The sequence below is a fragment of a genome, unplaced genomic scaffold (genome assembly GCF_019419815.1).
Source record: "Pyrus x bretschneideri cultivar Hongxiangsu unplaced genomic scaffold, Pyrus_bretschneideri_v1 Contig30, whole genome shotgun sequence".
In the NCBI taxonomy this organism is placed as follows: domain Eukaryota; kingdom Viridiplantae; phylum Streptophyta; class Magnoliopsida; order Rosales; family Rosaceae; genus Pyrus; species Pyrus x bretschneideri.
Window position 1 is genome coordinate 1,341,695 of NW_025999613.1, and position 15,598 is coordinate 1,357,292.

The window sequence follows — 15,598 nt, forward strand, 5'->3', positions numbered from 1 at the left end:
GAAATATAACATGACACACCGACACTAGCCATGGCTAGTGAAGCTGTCCGACACTGGTTTCGCCAGTGAAGTTAGGAGTATGTCATAAGTATCCTTAACTGTGTCCTATGGCCATAGACAAATACATACTCGTGTTGTGTGTACGTGTTGTATGCATACCCACTAGATAAGCACAAAAAACATAAATCACTTCTCGTATCAAATCATCAGGGCTAAAAAACTCAAAGCATCATCTCATAAACCATATTCGTAAATCTATAATATTTCTTAAGTAAAAATCCAATAATTCATAACCTTTCATAAAACGTAAATTCGATAAATCATTCCATAAAACATACTCAATTCATGAAATATGAAATGCATGCAACCCTAATATTTTATAAAAACATGCAATTTGACAAGGGGTCCATTCACAGATATTCTGCTACTGGGGAACCGATCAACTAAGGATGACGAAATCGCCATTAACAAATGCACCTAAGCAAATAAAGGGAATTATTAGTAAAACCTTACTAAAACGATTGAATTTGAGAAAACAGAGGTCGGGTTCGGATTCGGGATGTCGAAAAACCTAAGGAGGGACCTCGGGTTCCCCCATGCGCTGCCATGTGCATAGTTGGGTTGCTAGAAAGTTGGTCGAAAATGTCGCCGTGGACGGTGATAGAGCACAGTGCCTCCGGCGGAGGTGCTTGCACTCCACGTGCTGGCCCATGATAGCCCCATGTGCTGTGAATACGCTTGTACTTGCCTTCTTCGAATTTCTGGAATTTTTTTAGATTTTTACACCAACTTCAAGAGCTCATTCCGAGCTCAATACAAGCCCAAATCGAGTGATTCAAAAGCCAAATTGTTGTTAGGAATGTGGAGAAGGGATTCATACTCTTAGGAGGCCTAACGGAGACCAGAGTTGGCCAGAATAATGGCTGGAAGGTGGCCAAACGACCACAGTTTCAAAATTCCAGATTTTGTACAGTGACTTCCCTTGTGTTTTCCTAGTTCCTTCGTTGGAGATGGCGAGAATTCGCTGGAGAAGTTCCTTGCACAGTGTAGCTCAGGAAAAGGTTTTCCAACATGTTTTTCTCCTAACATTTTGGCTCAAAACCTCACCATAGAGGCTAGGAAGGGTGGAGGGTTGGTGTTGTCTATTTGTTGATGTATGGGTGTGTGTGTGCACGTTCTTCGGCCTAGAGAGGGAGAGAATGAGTGAGAGGTGAGTGGGAGGAAGAAGAAAATGTAGAAAAAAAAATAAAGAGGGAGGGAGGACTCAGGACATAAGGAGCACCCTAGAAAAATGGGGAATCTGCCACATGTCACCCCATGATGGAGAAATATCTCCAATTGTGAAATTACCAAATAAACCTTGACGTTCAAAAATTCGTAAAAATTTCGTTTTAGTTCCAAATTCGATTCAGTTCACGCCTACGCGTTTGTATCAATGAATGCTACGTGAATAAATTAAAAGAAAAATTCTTACATGTCAACAAGCAATAGTCAACAGAAGTCAACCCTTTCGTCGTTAGGGGTATTTTCGTAAATCAAACTAATTAAAATTATAAAAACAGTAAAATCTAGGACAGGTCGTTACAAAAATTGAACCGAACCAAACCGAATCTATTTACACTTTATGAATGTATGCCCATGATGTTTCTTTTGTTGAACTTTGTTGCCAAGTTCGAAACTAAGCCGAGGGGTTTTTCAAGGAGCATACTTAGTTCAATTAAAGAAGATATTTTATTGGTTATAGAGGAAAGTTTTGGAAGGCTTTAGAACTTGGATGAACTTCTCTATTTGTTTTCTTTTTGAATGGATACGGTGATCATTGTTCTTTGCAATTGAGGTTGTTGATAAAATATGATTGGTTTATATGATCTTGTACATGTACAATTACCTTTCCACTTTCCCCATTTTCTTATTATTAGTCTACCAATGCAAGTTTCTTTTCTAAATTCCATATTAAAAAAAAGATCAAGTTCTATAAAATAAAAAAAAGGAAACCGTACTAAAACCGAAACGAACAAAATTAAATCGAGAAAAAATTGAACTGAAAAAACTAAAAGAAAATTGAACCGAAGCGAACCGAAGTTTTAGTTTGGTTTCGGTTTTGGCAAAAAACTGACTTGAATGAAACCGAACCTACCCCTACATATAATGTTTTCACACCCAAATAATATGTTTCGATACTCATTCGATCAACATAGTTTTCTATCTTAATACTTCCGTGAAATACATACACATACATATATATGGTATCCATTATATATTTTGAAATTTCCAACATTTTTTCATTCATTTGGTGGTTAGTAAACACATGAATTGGAATGATAACCATTCCCTTGAATTCCATTCCTTGTAAGTTGTAAGTAAACATGCCATAATTTTCGTACATATATTGGGATTCTATTATATTTTGAAGTAATACTATTCATACCATGTTTTTGTACCATATTTTCATACTGTCTTAAGTGATATTTGATCTGGACATCCACATCATTTGAATTAATCAAATTTTTAAATTTAGTTCATTATTTAATAAACTAATAATTAAGAAAAACTAGTTAATTAAATGATGATTGTGGTATACGATGAGTCTTTCTCATTCCTTTCCTTGGGTTTTGCAAATTTTCAAATGATGCGGCTGTCCATATCATATGCCACCTAAGGTGGTATAGAAATGTGATATAAAAACATGGTATGAATAATATTACTCTATATTTTGTAAGTAGCTTTTAAATTCTTTGACTCCTTATTATCATCTATCTCAGAGACATTGAACAAGGAGAAGAGACTGTAGGAATGGGCAACGATTATGGCGGGCGGGTAACCGCGGTTATTTACCCATAACCGTTTATGCTCATACCTACATAACCGTTTATACTCATACCCGCATAACCGTTTACCCGTTGGGTAATTGCCTAAATGGTTATACCTATACCCATAACCGTTTATAAACGGTTAACCATACCCATAACTGCATACCCATTTAACCGTAACCGTTTAATACCCGTTTACCCATTTACCCTTTTTAACCGGTTCATCTTTTATTATTATTATTATTTTTACCATTACCCATTTTTCACCCGTCTACATGTTTTTTAACAACTTGAAAATTAAAACAAATTTGTCATAATTTTTTTTTAACAATTAAACACTGTTATTGGTAACATTCATCATAAATTTCCGTATTTTAATTTTTTAAGTCCTATACCATTCCAATAATTGAAATAAAAGTTTACAGACGATATTTTTAACTGTTACCAATGAAGGTAATATAATATTTGCTAAGTATTCTTGGGTTATGAAAACTTTTTAGAAGATGGTATTCTTGGGTTATTTTACCCACAATGTAAAGTATTAACATAATATATATAATGAGCTACATTATATTATAATTAGCTATATGTCAATAGCATTGATTTAAGTTTTGTCCGATAGAGAACATGGTTAGGAGAAGGATTACACTTGTTGACCGTGAATCATGTCTTTTCGGCAACAATTAAAAGATGCAACATTCAAATTGAAGAGATGTGATTGTTGGGTTAATAACACAACTTCCCATCCCCCGTCAAACAGTTGCACATATATATATATATATAATTTTATTTTTAAAATATTCAACATTACATATATAAAATAAATGGGTAAACAGTTACCCGTTTATAACCGCGGTTAATACCCATAACCACCCATTTAAATTTCACGGGTAAATAGTGATACCTATAACCGTTTATTTATCTAAACGGTTACCCACAATAATAATTATAAAGTTTAAATGGGCGGGTAACTTGCCCATCCCTAAAAGAGAGTGTGGAGTAGACAATGACAGAGAAACAAAAGCAATGGTGACCATAACCAGAAAATCAATGCTCGAAAGTCAGCCAAGAAAAAGTAAACACATGGAAATGCTCAAGAGTAAGAAGGACTCGACTTTGTATACCTCAATCACCATGTCGTTTTTAGTTCTCAATTTTAAATATGTGAAAACAAAAATTGAAAATTAAAAACGAAATAGTTATCAGATAGTCCTTTAGATTTTTCTTCGTCTTTGAGCTTTTGGTTTTTGCTAACAAAATTGTGATCATTACAGGGGGAAGGGGAGAAAGAAAGGTGAGCCAAAACCAAGGTTCTTCTGAACGAAGAAAATCTAGTTCAAGAAAGGGACTAATGAGACCTTTAAATGGCGGTAATGGTGGTGATAATAAAGATCCGTTGTGACGACCCGTCCCAAATTATAATATATTTTATCCACGAGTGCACTGAAATGACTATTTTGCCCTTGTGGGCCTTGTTACGAGAACGTGGATGAAAATTAGGGCCGAGTTGGGTGCGTAGTGGAGATGTTGTAAAGGAATAAAGGAATTAGGTTGGGTTTAATTGCATGAATCCAAAGCATGCAGCCTAATTAGGGCTTGAGGCCATTTTAATATGGCCAACCCGTGGCCACACACACACGCACATATGCAACCTGCATCATTTATCCCTTTCTCGAATTTTCTTCCCCGTCCGTACAACCAAGAGCATTCACCCTCAAACTAAACCAAAACTCTACGGATCGAACTTGGTGTTTCCAGATTCTTACTCTTCTCAAACCCTTAAACACGGTGATACCTTTTGTTAAGTGGTTTGAGTTCGAAAACCCGAGACTCCATAAGCTCGAGCGAGGGGTGTAATTTTCTCCAACGTGATTGTGAAGGTTTTAGCTAGTTTTGGGACTTAATAAGATTTGGTCGGACTATTGAAGAATTTTTCGACCATATACCTTTGGTTTTAGGACTCTAAACAGTTTCTGGAGACGCAGACGGCGACTGACGATGGAATCCGATGAACCACCGGAGAAGACATAGCATATTCTGTCAACTTTGACGGAATATTCCTAACAGCGTTAGGGTTACCGTCAGCTTGCCAGGCACGTGACCGCGCATGGCAGGTGCGTGGGGGTGCATGGGACGTTGAAAAATTATCCTAAAAAAATGGATGCTCGGGGTGTTGAGTAGGCCACGATAGTATATTCAAACACCCCAATGGAGCAACGTATGAGAAGTTATTTCATAGTGATGGTTATGTGCTTAAAAATAACATTAAAATAGTTGTTTCACATATAGGTGAGATGTTTCCAAAGGACGAGCGCAACCAGGCGAGACTTGGGGGTTATAACCCGGCTACATACCAGTGAGTGGGTTTTTGGGTCACACACACACACACATGCCTTATGTTTCCCAAAAACTGTTTAAATGGTTTTTACGTTTTAAATGCCATGTCGTATGCATATTACTACTCGACACTGTGGACACTCAGCTAAGCTTCATGTGAGTATATAGCGATGGTTGTGATGGTAGTGTGTATGATTGTAATGAGTTGCTTTCAGTGATTTATATCCTGCACCCCGGTGTTAGTGCTCCGCTTGAGGGTAGGGCCTAGCCTTTACGTGATCGTTCACCTCCCGCACCATACGCTCACCTTGGATCCAAGACAGGTGCCAGCCTGTCATACAGACCACATTAAGTGGTTTTGACTCGTAGGTGACTTGCGATACTTCGCACAACCTTCACGTGATCGTAGCACTTGAGCGTACTTATTTACACCTAGCCTGTCGTACATACCACATAGGTGGTTCCGACACGTGTGCAGGATTTGATTTGATTGTTGAATTATAGATTCAGCCGTACATGTCACGTTAGGTGACTGAGGCTGATATGTCACTTTATATTAGTGCAATTCACCTGACTTACTTTTTCATGGTTGAAATGATTGTCATGGCATACACATGGTTTGGTTATTCTCGAGTATAGTTTTCATATATATTTACAATATTATTTTTTGGGAAACTTATACGGGTTTTACAGTGAGGGCTTAGTACATTTGAAAAGATAAATGGTTTTGAAAGTTTTGTTTTTGCCCACTCACACTTTTTGTTTTACGCCCTTCCAGGTTCTAGATAGAAGTTCGTGTCGGTGGCGCACAAGGCCTTCACGGCTGTTCTGACAGACATTCACCACTGTAGGGTTTCTTTTATGATCCGTATAATTAGTAATTAAACTTCTGGACTGCATTCTAATACCTACGCTCTGGTTATGTGTATCCTTTACTCCAAACATTTTCACTCGCACTGATATGTTAGTCTAGTGTAATTAGTTAGCAAGTTTTTATTTATCCGTATTTTCATATCACGTTCACTTCCGCACAGCGCACATGACTACGTCACCCTCACGTGACGGTCAACATGCCTCGATTGGGTCGGAGTGTGTCATCTGTGCTCTAAGATTTTGGTTTTAGGGGTGAATTCGAAAATTCATATTGTGACAAGTGTTCTAGAATTCAGAAACCATGACAATGGTAGTAGTCAACAATGGTGGCCTATTGAAATTGTTTGTTTCTCAGTTGACTATTACTCTGTATCTCACTCTATTCTTCCTTTCAGGAAACGGAGCAAAGTAATATGGAGTATAAATAGCATTTCTTTTGTATTTTTACGAATTAAGTTCATCGTGCATAAAAGTCAACCCAAATTTATTTTTGGAATATATTCCAAGAACACTTTGAAATTTGATACAATTTCCTGTTATCCAAAAAGAAAAAAACACTACCGCAAGACAATTGTTGCTCTAAAACATTCTCGCTTACACTCAATGTCCACTCGATTACCTAATTCTCTCTCACGGATTTATTGACCCTGCACTTTTTTTCTTGGCCGGAACGAGTTATGATAGAATACGTCTTATTTATCTCAACAAAATAGGTGGAATGACAATTACAATTCAAAAAATATTCACGACTTTCAGTATCTTGTTAATGACTTCTCTTGCATTAACAAGCATAAGCGGTTTTGTTGCCAAATTGTTAGTTTTTTTTTTTTTAAATTTTTTATTAGAATACTTATTAGTAAAAAATATCTTGAAATTTGACACAATTTTCTGTTACCCCGAAAGAAAAAAAACACTACAACAGGACAGTTCTCGTCTAAAACATTCACTTTTACACTCAGTGCCCGCTCGATTACCTAATTCTCCGATATCGCTTGTCCTAAACGAACATTGTAATTGAAGGAATTTTTCTTTCCGTTTCAGTTACAAGCAAAATAAACATGGCTTAATAAATTATTATTAATAATGTTCTAGAAACCAAGTTAGAGGAGCATATGCTTTTCCTCTGTCCAGAGCAAAGCCACTACTTTACACCACATACTTACATGACTGATCTCACAAAATTTATTACTCTGAACAAAATGGGTAATATTGGGAAGACTAAATTTGTAAGTAAAATTTGTAAACTAAATGACGTGAAAGTTGACGATTAAATAATGTTATTTTATAGATCCAAATTTTACTGTTTTTTATTGAAGTCTCACCTACAGGTGATGTTAAAATACCTCTAATATTAATAATGTTCTAGAAACCAAGTTAGAGAGGAGCATATGCTTTTCCTCTTTCCAGAGCAAAGCCACTACTTTACACCACATACTTACATGACTGATCCCACAAAATTTATTACTCTGAATAAAACCGTTAATGTTGGAAAGATTAAATTTGTAAATAAAATTTGTAAACTAAATGACGTGAAAGTTGACGATTAAATAATGTTATTTCATCGGTCCAAATTTTACTGTTTTTTATTGAAGTCTCACCTACAGGTGATGTTAAAATATCTCTAATATTAAAAAAAAAAAAACCAAAAAAAAAAACTCCCACTCCTCCCACTTTCTCTCTCTCTCTCTCCCTCTCTCCTTCTCATTTTTTAGAAAAATATGTTCATACACACAAAATACGTAGACAAATGCTAGTATACAATTAATTTATTAACTTATACTTCAAACTTCCAACCAAACAAGATATTAGTCATTACTACATGGTCCAAGTTGGACGGCTTCAACAACCGTTTTCCTTTGTTACAAAAATAACTACTTTAAATTACCAATTTACCCCCATAAACGACGCCTGCCGCAGAGATTCCCTCTCTTCATTGACCCTTGACTTTCAAATCTTCGATACCCCGACCAGGAAACTTCTTAAAAATGACACGCAGAAAACGTGAAAAATTATAAAATATGAAATAAAAAAGAATTTAGGATTTATTTTTTATTTTTTATTTTTTGAAGTTTTACTACCACCCATGGTTGACCACAAAACACAGAGAGAAAGAAGTTGGACCCCTTAAATACCAAACCTCCCCCCCACAACTTCTCCACCAACCAATTCCACCTCCTCCATAGTCTCCACCGCCGTCGCCCTTTTCCACTTTCAGAACCTACCCTTTATTCCTCAGCCCATTTCCGCTTCTGGGTCGTTGAGAAACAAGGGTTTCGAGGGGCAATTCGGGAAGAAAACATGCTCAAGTTCATGCCGCCTGCCGCCGATTCTGTGCTTCCAAGAAACGGGTTTAAGCATACCAAGTTGGAGTCCAACCTCGCCACCATAGACGTCGGCGGCCAGCTCTTCCAGACCACCAAGCAAACCCTAAACCTCGCCGGGCCGGACTCGCTCTTCTCCCGGATTGCGGAGTCGGCCTCGGCTCAACTGGCTCCGCCGTTCATTGATCGTGACCCGGAGCTCTTCTCCATCCTCCTCTCGCTTCTTCGAACAGGTAATTTGCCCTCGAAGGCCAAATCTCTAGACCTCCAGGACCTAATTTTCGAATCCCAATTTTATGGCATCGAAACCTTTCTGATGAATTCGCTGTCGAACCCATCGCATTTTGATGCTTTTAACCTGGAAAAGTCGTTGATTTTGCCCTTGAACGGCCGAGACTCGCCGTCGGCGATTGCCACGACGCCGTTTGGCTCGGTTCATGTAGCTCACGGCAGCAAAATCACGTCTTTTGATTGGTCGCTGAGGAAAAAGTCGACGATTTTGACCCAATTCACCGCCGTCGATTCTATGCTGGCGATGTCGCCGAGGACGGCCGCGGTGGGGGCCACCGACTTCTCTGGGCTCCAGATTCTCGACCTTGAGAATGGGTTTGTTAAGGAGACTCTGAATTGGGAGAATGTGACTCGGTCCGGGTCAACAGTACAAGCAATCGGGTCGTCGCCTGAGTTTCTCTTTACTAGTTTCGAATCCGCTCGGAGGAACTCGAATTCAATAATGATATATGATCTGAATAGCTTGAGCCCTGTTAATGAGATTGGTCATTACGAAATTTATGGTGCCGAGATTAACTCAGCAATACCGGCCACGAAACTGAATTGGGTTTCGGGCTACGGTCTGTTGATGGCGTCCGGGTCTCACAGTGGACCTTCAGGAGTTTTGGGTAACATTAAATTTTGGGATACAAGGTCTGGCAATGTAGTTTGGGAAATACAAGAGAAAGTTGATTGCTTTTCGGATGTCACAGTTTCGGATAATTTGTCATCAATATTCAAGGTTGGAGTGAATACAGGCGGGATGTTCTATGCGGATTTGAGAAGTATGGGTGCGGAGAATCCATGGGTTTCTCTTGGGGAAGCGAAGAAAGTAGTTAACGGGAAGAAGGAAGGTTCCGGGTGCAAGATTGAAAGCCATGGAAGCCAAGTATTTTGTAGCACGGGAGGGAATGTAGAGCTATGGTCAGAGGTTGTGTTGGGTTCTAAGAAAAGCAGTAAAAATGGGACGGAGGAGGAAAGGCTCTTTAGGAAGAATTTAATGGGGAGAATGAAGGATATGGGAGGTTCGAAGATAACGAACATGGCTTTCGGAGGGAACAAGATGTTCATGACCAGGAAGGATCAGCAAACTGTTGAGGTCTGGCAGAATTCAGCTAGAGGTTTTTGATCCCAATTGAATTAGGGGATGATATTATTGATAAAGAAAAACATCCAGAATGAGTTACATTTTGTTGTAACATTATTTTGTAGCTCGATTTGTCTGTAAATGGTCTTGTAGCTTGTGAAGTATATCATTCTTTTGCTGTGCTAATTAGCAAGTTTACCTATTCTTTTATAAATCATTTTATTCAAGGAATTTAATGAGTTCAAGTTATATCATTGATGTTTCCAACAGTTGTTTAGTCTTTACCCCTTTCTTTTTTTCCTTGCACTGAATCTTCATTGACAAGTTTCAGTTTCTTTCTACATTTTTTATGATCATGCCCTGCAGCCGGAGGGAATACATTCCGCGGAGATTATGATATTATCGGATTCTGATTTGCTTGGCTTGTGAGATGACTCTGTTTTCATGTCTGTAATAATTTGTATAAAGGTTTAAGTAGAGAATGTCCTTGTTCTTTCTGATTGGGCTATTCACAGATGTTCAAACATTTATCTGACCATTATTTGTGTCCTCTTAGCTGTTTCCTTCGTATTGTATACTTCTTATGTCTACAAATGTAGTCCTCACCAGGCTGATCGGCGTGTTTTTTTTCTGATACTGAAGTGTCGATTCTATAATACGCATGTCAGCTTCTGACCATGCCTATCTGCAAACATGTGGTGTTTTAAACACAATGACACTGTTTACAGGAATTTTGGAAAGGTTTAGGATGAAAATATGGTTTTGGTTTCCAGTGTTGTGGTTTGACCTTTTAATTTCGCAACGGTTTTGTTCTCTAGCTCTATTCTTTGTCTTATAATTCAAACTAATTTGTTTAATTGCTTGTTAAAGGATGTGTTACAAGGTGTCAAAAACGACGAAGGTAAGTTGCTCAAAGGAAAAATAAGGTCTCTACCACTAACTTTACAAGCTTGAAATTTGGAGCCTTGATGCAAGGGAACTGGTTGAAGGGAGAAAGGGCGATGCTGGAGGCACCACAGTTGCAGCATATCAGGTAGATTTTCTCATAGTATTGTTTTTGCATTTTGCTTTGGACGTGCCACTTCCTGATTAAGAGGCACCTGGAGCAGTTGCTCACATTATAAACACTCTTGATGTTGTGCAACATGGCAAAACGGCAAAACGTGATGGTTTGGATGAAACCCAATGAGAAAATTGAATGTATTTAGGTACTACACATTCTGGTTGAACTCTCCCCTGCTAACTGCTGCTTGTGTACAAGCGTAGCGGTATCAGCATGATGTGGTTCTGCGGCACTAATTAAGGGTATTGATGCATGAGGTATGCCATAATTATTTGCTTCATAGCAACGTTCCTACGCAGATTTCGTTTTTCTCCATGCTGCTTCTTTCTTTAACTGAGTTCCTAATCTTCAAGTCATTCTGGTTTATCAAACTACTGTTTCAAGACCGAAAGCCCAATCCTTAAACCCAAAACAAATGTAGTTATTGCAGAAAGTTGAGGTTCCATCATAAAACTAATTGGTAATATGGGGAGTAGCCCAACCTCTTATAAGCCCATGCAAGGTCTCTCCTCTCATCAATGCGAGACTCATTCTCGCCAAAGATCCTGCTTCTAGTTGTTTGTAGAGGGCCTGCATGTGTGTGCTTTGTGGATTCAAGTGTCAATACCTTCTTTCTTGTATTCAGAACTGAATTTGTGATCTTCTTCCTGCTCTTTCCCCACCCGATTTGCCGGCCTTTAATATTCCGGCTTTGGTGAAAACGGACTTTCATCGTTGTTGTTATGCAGTTCTGCATGCTCTTTTGCAGACCAGATTTTTATGCGCTCAAACATGATGGGGTACACAACAGCTACAGACTACGACTCGCACATGTTGGAGCTATATATGTGTTCTTTCTTGTTATAACTTTTTCACAAGAGAATGAAAAAGAATGCTGATTGCCTTACTCACTTTGTGCATCTCCCGTCTATCAGGAAGATGATATATTAGATGGTTAATCAAGATAGTACAAAATAACAGTATTTTCGAATTTAAAGAGACGATATCGTAAACGGTAAGTTCAGATGGTGCAAATAGTAGCACAACATTAAAAATTCTAGTATTGAAATATACGAAAACGATGGGGTACTCAACAGCTATAGACTATAACCCGCACATGCCAACATGCTGTGAGTCTTTATTAAACTTTATAGTCTCCGAAGGTAAATTTCTGGTTGCGCTCTTGATTGTGACTCGACTCGCAATAATTCTATTTCCGGTTATTTATTTGAGCTATACAAATTTTTTCTTGTTATAACTTTTTCACAAGAGAATGAAAATGAATGCTGATTGCTTTGCTCACTTTGTGCATCTCCTGTCTATCAGAAAGATGATACACTAGATGGTTAATCGAGGTAGTACAAAATAATAGTATTTTCGAATTTAGAGAGACGATATAGTAAACTGAAATGGTTCAAATAATAGCACAAAATCAAAATATTCTAGTATTGAATATGGAGTGAAAGCTCTAATATTGGAGTTACAAACCTTCAGTTCTGATAGAGTAACTTAATTTACATAAAACGAGTTTACTGATAATGGTGTCCCCGTCCTGTCCCATCCATGTGGATAATGGTTAGATGGCATTGGCTCCACATCGTAGCTGCCAGCTCCCCGGACCCCACGTTCAATATTGCATGTGGTTAAATAAAAGACCCAATGTATGGTTGTGCTGTGGAATTGGAGGGGGATGTTAAATGTAATTCAGAGATCTTCTGATAAATTTTTCAAATTTTTTTTTCTCCATGTGCAAGACTAGATTATTCGAAATTCGACAGTGCTGCTATTTGTACTTTCTCAACTGACTATTTAGTATTTAGTGTACCACCTCTTTATTTTTTTTGTTATCAAAATTTTCAATGTAGTGGAGCCGTTTAGTTTTGTTCACAGGTTCACACATGGTTGCTTGCCGCTATGAGAGAAAATAAAGAGGGGTGCTATTTTCATACATTTTTTTTACTTTCTATACACACACTGTTAATTTCTGTTTTTTGATCATTTTTAAATTATTCGATCCGAGACCAATTGAAAAATGTGTGTAAAACGTAAAAAAAGATGTGTGGCAGCACCCAAAATAAAAAGAGAAATCTTTAATTTCTTGGATGATTTATTTATTAAGGTAAAACTAAAATAACTATGTCATTAGAGAATTTTTAATACCACAACTTAAACATGAACAAATATCGAAAGCACGTGCCATTGGTGCCAAGGGGGCAACAAAGTTAACATGTTTTGGCAATTTTTTTTTTTTTAATCAAACGATAGATTTTGTTAGACTAGATGTTAGATTCTTTAATGATGGAGTTTGAACTCACACCATCATAAAAGGCTTAACACCTTTTCATCACTGTGGTAAAATGTCACTTGCGCTTTGGCAAAATTTAACGCAGTTAAAATTTGCATAAACAATTAAATAAAACTATTGCCAACACCTGCCATTTAGTACTATGATTTAGTGATATTCCTCCTTACTTATTAGTGAGCTTAAAAAGTGTTGTTTGTCCAACCTGCCACCTTTAACCTTTAAATAAATGCAAAACATGTCGCAAATTTAGGCAGAATTTGATTTTCGATGATCTAATTGCGCACAATAGAGAACGAAGATGACAACAAAAATAACTGACCAAATTGCACCAAATTCATTCAAATTAGTGACTAAGATTTTGCAAAAAACAAGGGTAAAGTACAAAAAACTACCTCAACTATTGGTGTCACGACACTTTCATACCTCATCTTTTAAAATTGACACTGTCATACCTCATCTTTAAAATTTGGTCCAATGTTATACCTTCATTAGCTTGTTCGTGAATTGGTCTGTTAAATGTTGACATGGCATGATCCGGGGCCCAGTTCCTCGCCCAGATGTATTCCATGTGGCACCACACCCAATGTTTTCCCACCAAATGGCATCCACGTCAGAAAATATATTTGGTTTTTTTTTTTTTGGTAATTTGAATTTTGAATTTTCCCGCCAAAAAAAAAACCTATGATATACCATTTTAAGCACAAATTATCATCCTTAAGCACATATTATATCATCCTTGACCTCAAATTTGAAAAATCTCACCCAAAAATAATGATATAACCACAACAACAACAAAACAAGTGTATTCAAGCACAAACTACTCATCATTTGCAAGAAAAATATGAAATAGACCAAATTAAGCATAAAACCTGCTTAATTATCCATAAATTGTTAAACCTGTTCAAAAAACTAACAGAATTCATCTAGCATCTCCAACCAACATTACAAAACCTATTGAATTCATAAAACCTGCTACATCATCCATTCAATTCACAAAAGACCTATTGGATGCATAAAACCTGTTCAAACTTTACAATTCCTTTACAAAAAAAATCATCTGTGCAAAAAACAACCATGTGGCTGGGTTGGTTAATATTTCTGTGCTTGGTGCCTTTGGATGATTCAGTTAGTGGATTGCTTGGTCTTTCTCTGCTTGGTGCTTCTAGGTGATTCAGCTACTAATTGTGATGCCTAAATCCAAAGTTCATTTAGAGACCAAGCAAGCTTTTTAACTAAATCCAAATGTTTTACAACTAAGGAAATGGTTAAGTTTTTACCTTTGTTTTCCTTGTCCTCTTTTTAGGTGCAGTTTGTCCTTGAGCAGATGTGGATGCCTACAAAGTAGAAAATGATGTTAAAGGATTAAGAGTGTAATATGATGTTAAGGGATTTAAAAAACCATATAAAGTAGAAAATGTTACCTGTTTGTCCCTTGGAGGAAGATGTCTATGATGGGTTCTTGCATTATGACCTTCCTTTTTGCATATGGTACATTTCAAAGTGCCTTGGCCTTTCCTTCCTAGCTTAAGTGGTTGAGGAGGACCTTGAGGATTATTGGTTGGGTTTATGGGAGTTTGTTCACCCTCATTGTCCCTCTTATCAGCTTCCTTGTTTCTCTTCTTCCTCGGCCTTCCAGGTTGCCTTGTATATGTAGGAGGCAATATTGGTGGTTTATTAGTTTCATCCCACATAGACATCCCATTCATCGGCATTACTAAATGAGAATACAGCTCCAAGTACCGCACCTTCGAATAATAAGCATTGACATAGTCCTCCGATTTTTCCCTCTTAAAATTTATGGCCGATATTGCATGGTTGCATGAGATTCCTGTCAAGGCATACTTTCTGCAAGAACAGGTCTTCTCAACCAAGTCAACCATATATTGCTCCCCCCCTCTAACATCAACTTGAAATTTAGAGCCCCCTGACCATTGTACAATGCACCTACCACTCTAAATTTTGGCTTCCTCCAACTTTTTCTTGATTTTAGGATAGAGATCTCCAACTTTGTTCGCCATTATATCCCTTCTCATCTGAATTCTCTTCATCAAGAGTGTATGAATAAGGAGCAACATGGTGACAATAGGTTTTTGTCTCCATATAAGAATGACAGCATTGAAACTTTCATAGAGATTGTTTAGCAACATGTCACACTTGGGATGTGTTTCAAAATGAGACTTGCTCCAATGATGTGCAGGCAACTTCACCAACCAATCGTAGGCCTTTTCATCGAGCTTCTTCGGATCCTTCATTGCTTTTTTGAAGTAGGGAACTGTTGTTGTTCTGGCTACCGACCACAAAGCATCCTTCAATGTTTTCCCTTTGAACAGATTTCTGAAGTTGGTATACAGATGTCTCATACAAAATTTGTGGTGGGAATTAGGGAGGACTTTTTTAAAGGCCGGAATTAACCCCTTTTGCTGATCACTGATAAATGTCCATCCCCCTTGATTGACAATCCTAACATCAACGACTAATAACTCTAAGAACCAAATCCAGCTGGATTTATTCTCCATTTCTACAACTGCATACGTTATAACCCATGTTTCATCA

At 37.6% G+C, this 15,598-nt stretch overlaps 1 protein-coding gene across 1 annotated transcript; it reads left to right on the forward strand.

Annotated features, from left to right (window-relative positions):
* Nucleotides 1-8,138: 8,138 nt before the first annotated feature.
* LOC125479967 (BTB/POZ domain-containing protein At5g41330-like) lies at nucleotides 8,139-9,952 on the forward strand. The gene has a single exon (XM_048590153.1). The coding sequence runs from the start codon at nucleotides 8,319-8,321 to the stop codon at nucleotides 9,738-9,740; it is 1,422 nt and encodes a 473-aa protein (XP_048446110.1). The 5' UTR covers nucleotides 8,139-8,318; the 3' UTR covers nucleotides 9,741-9,952.
* Nucleotides 9,953-15,598: the final 5,646 nt, after the last annotated feature.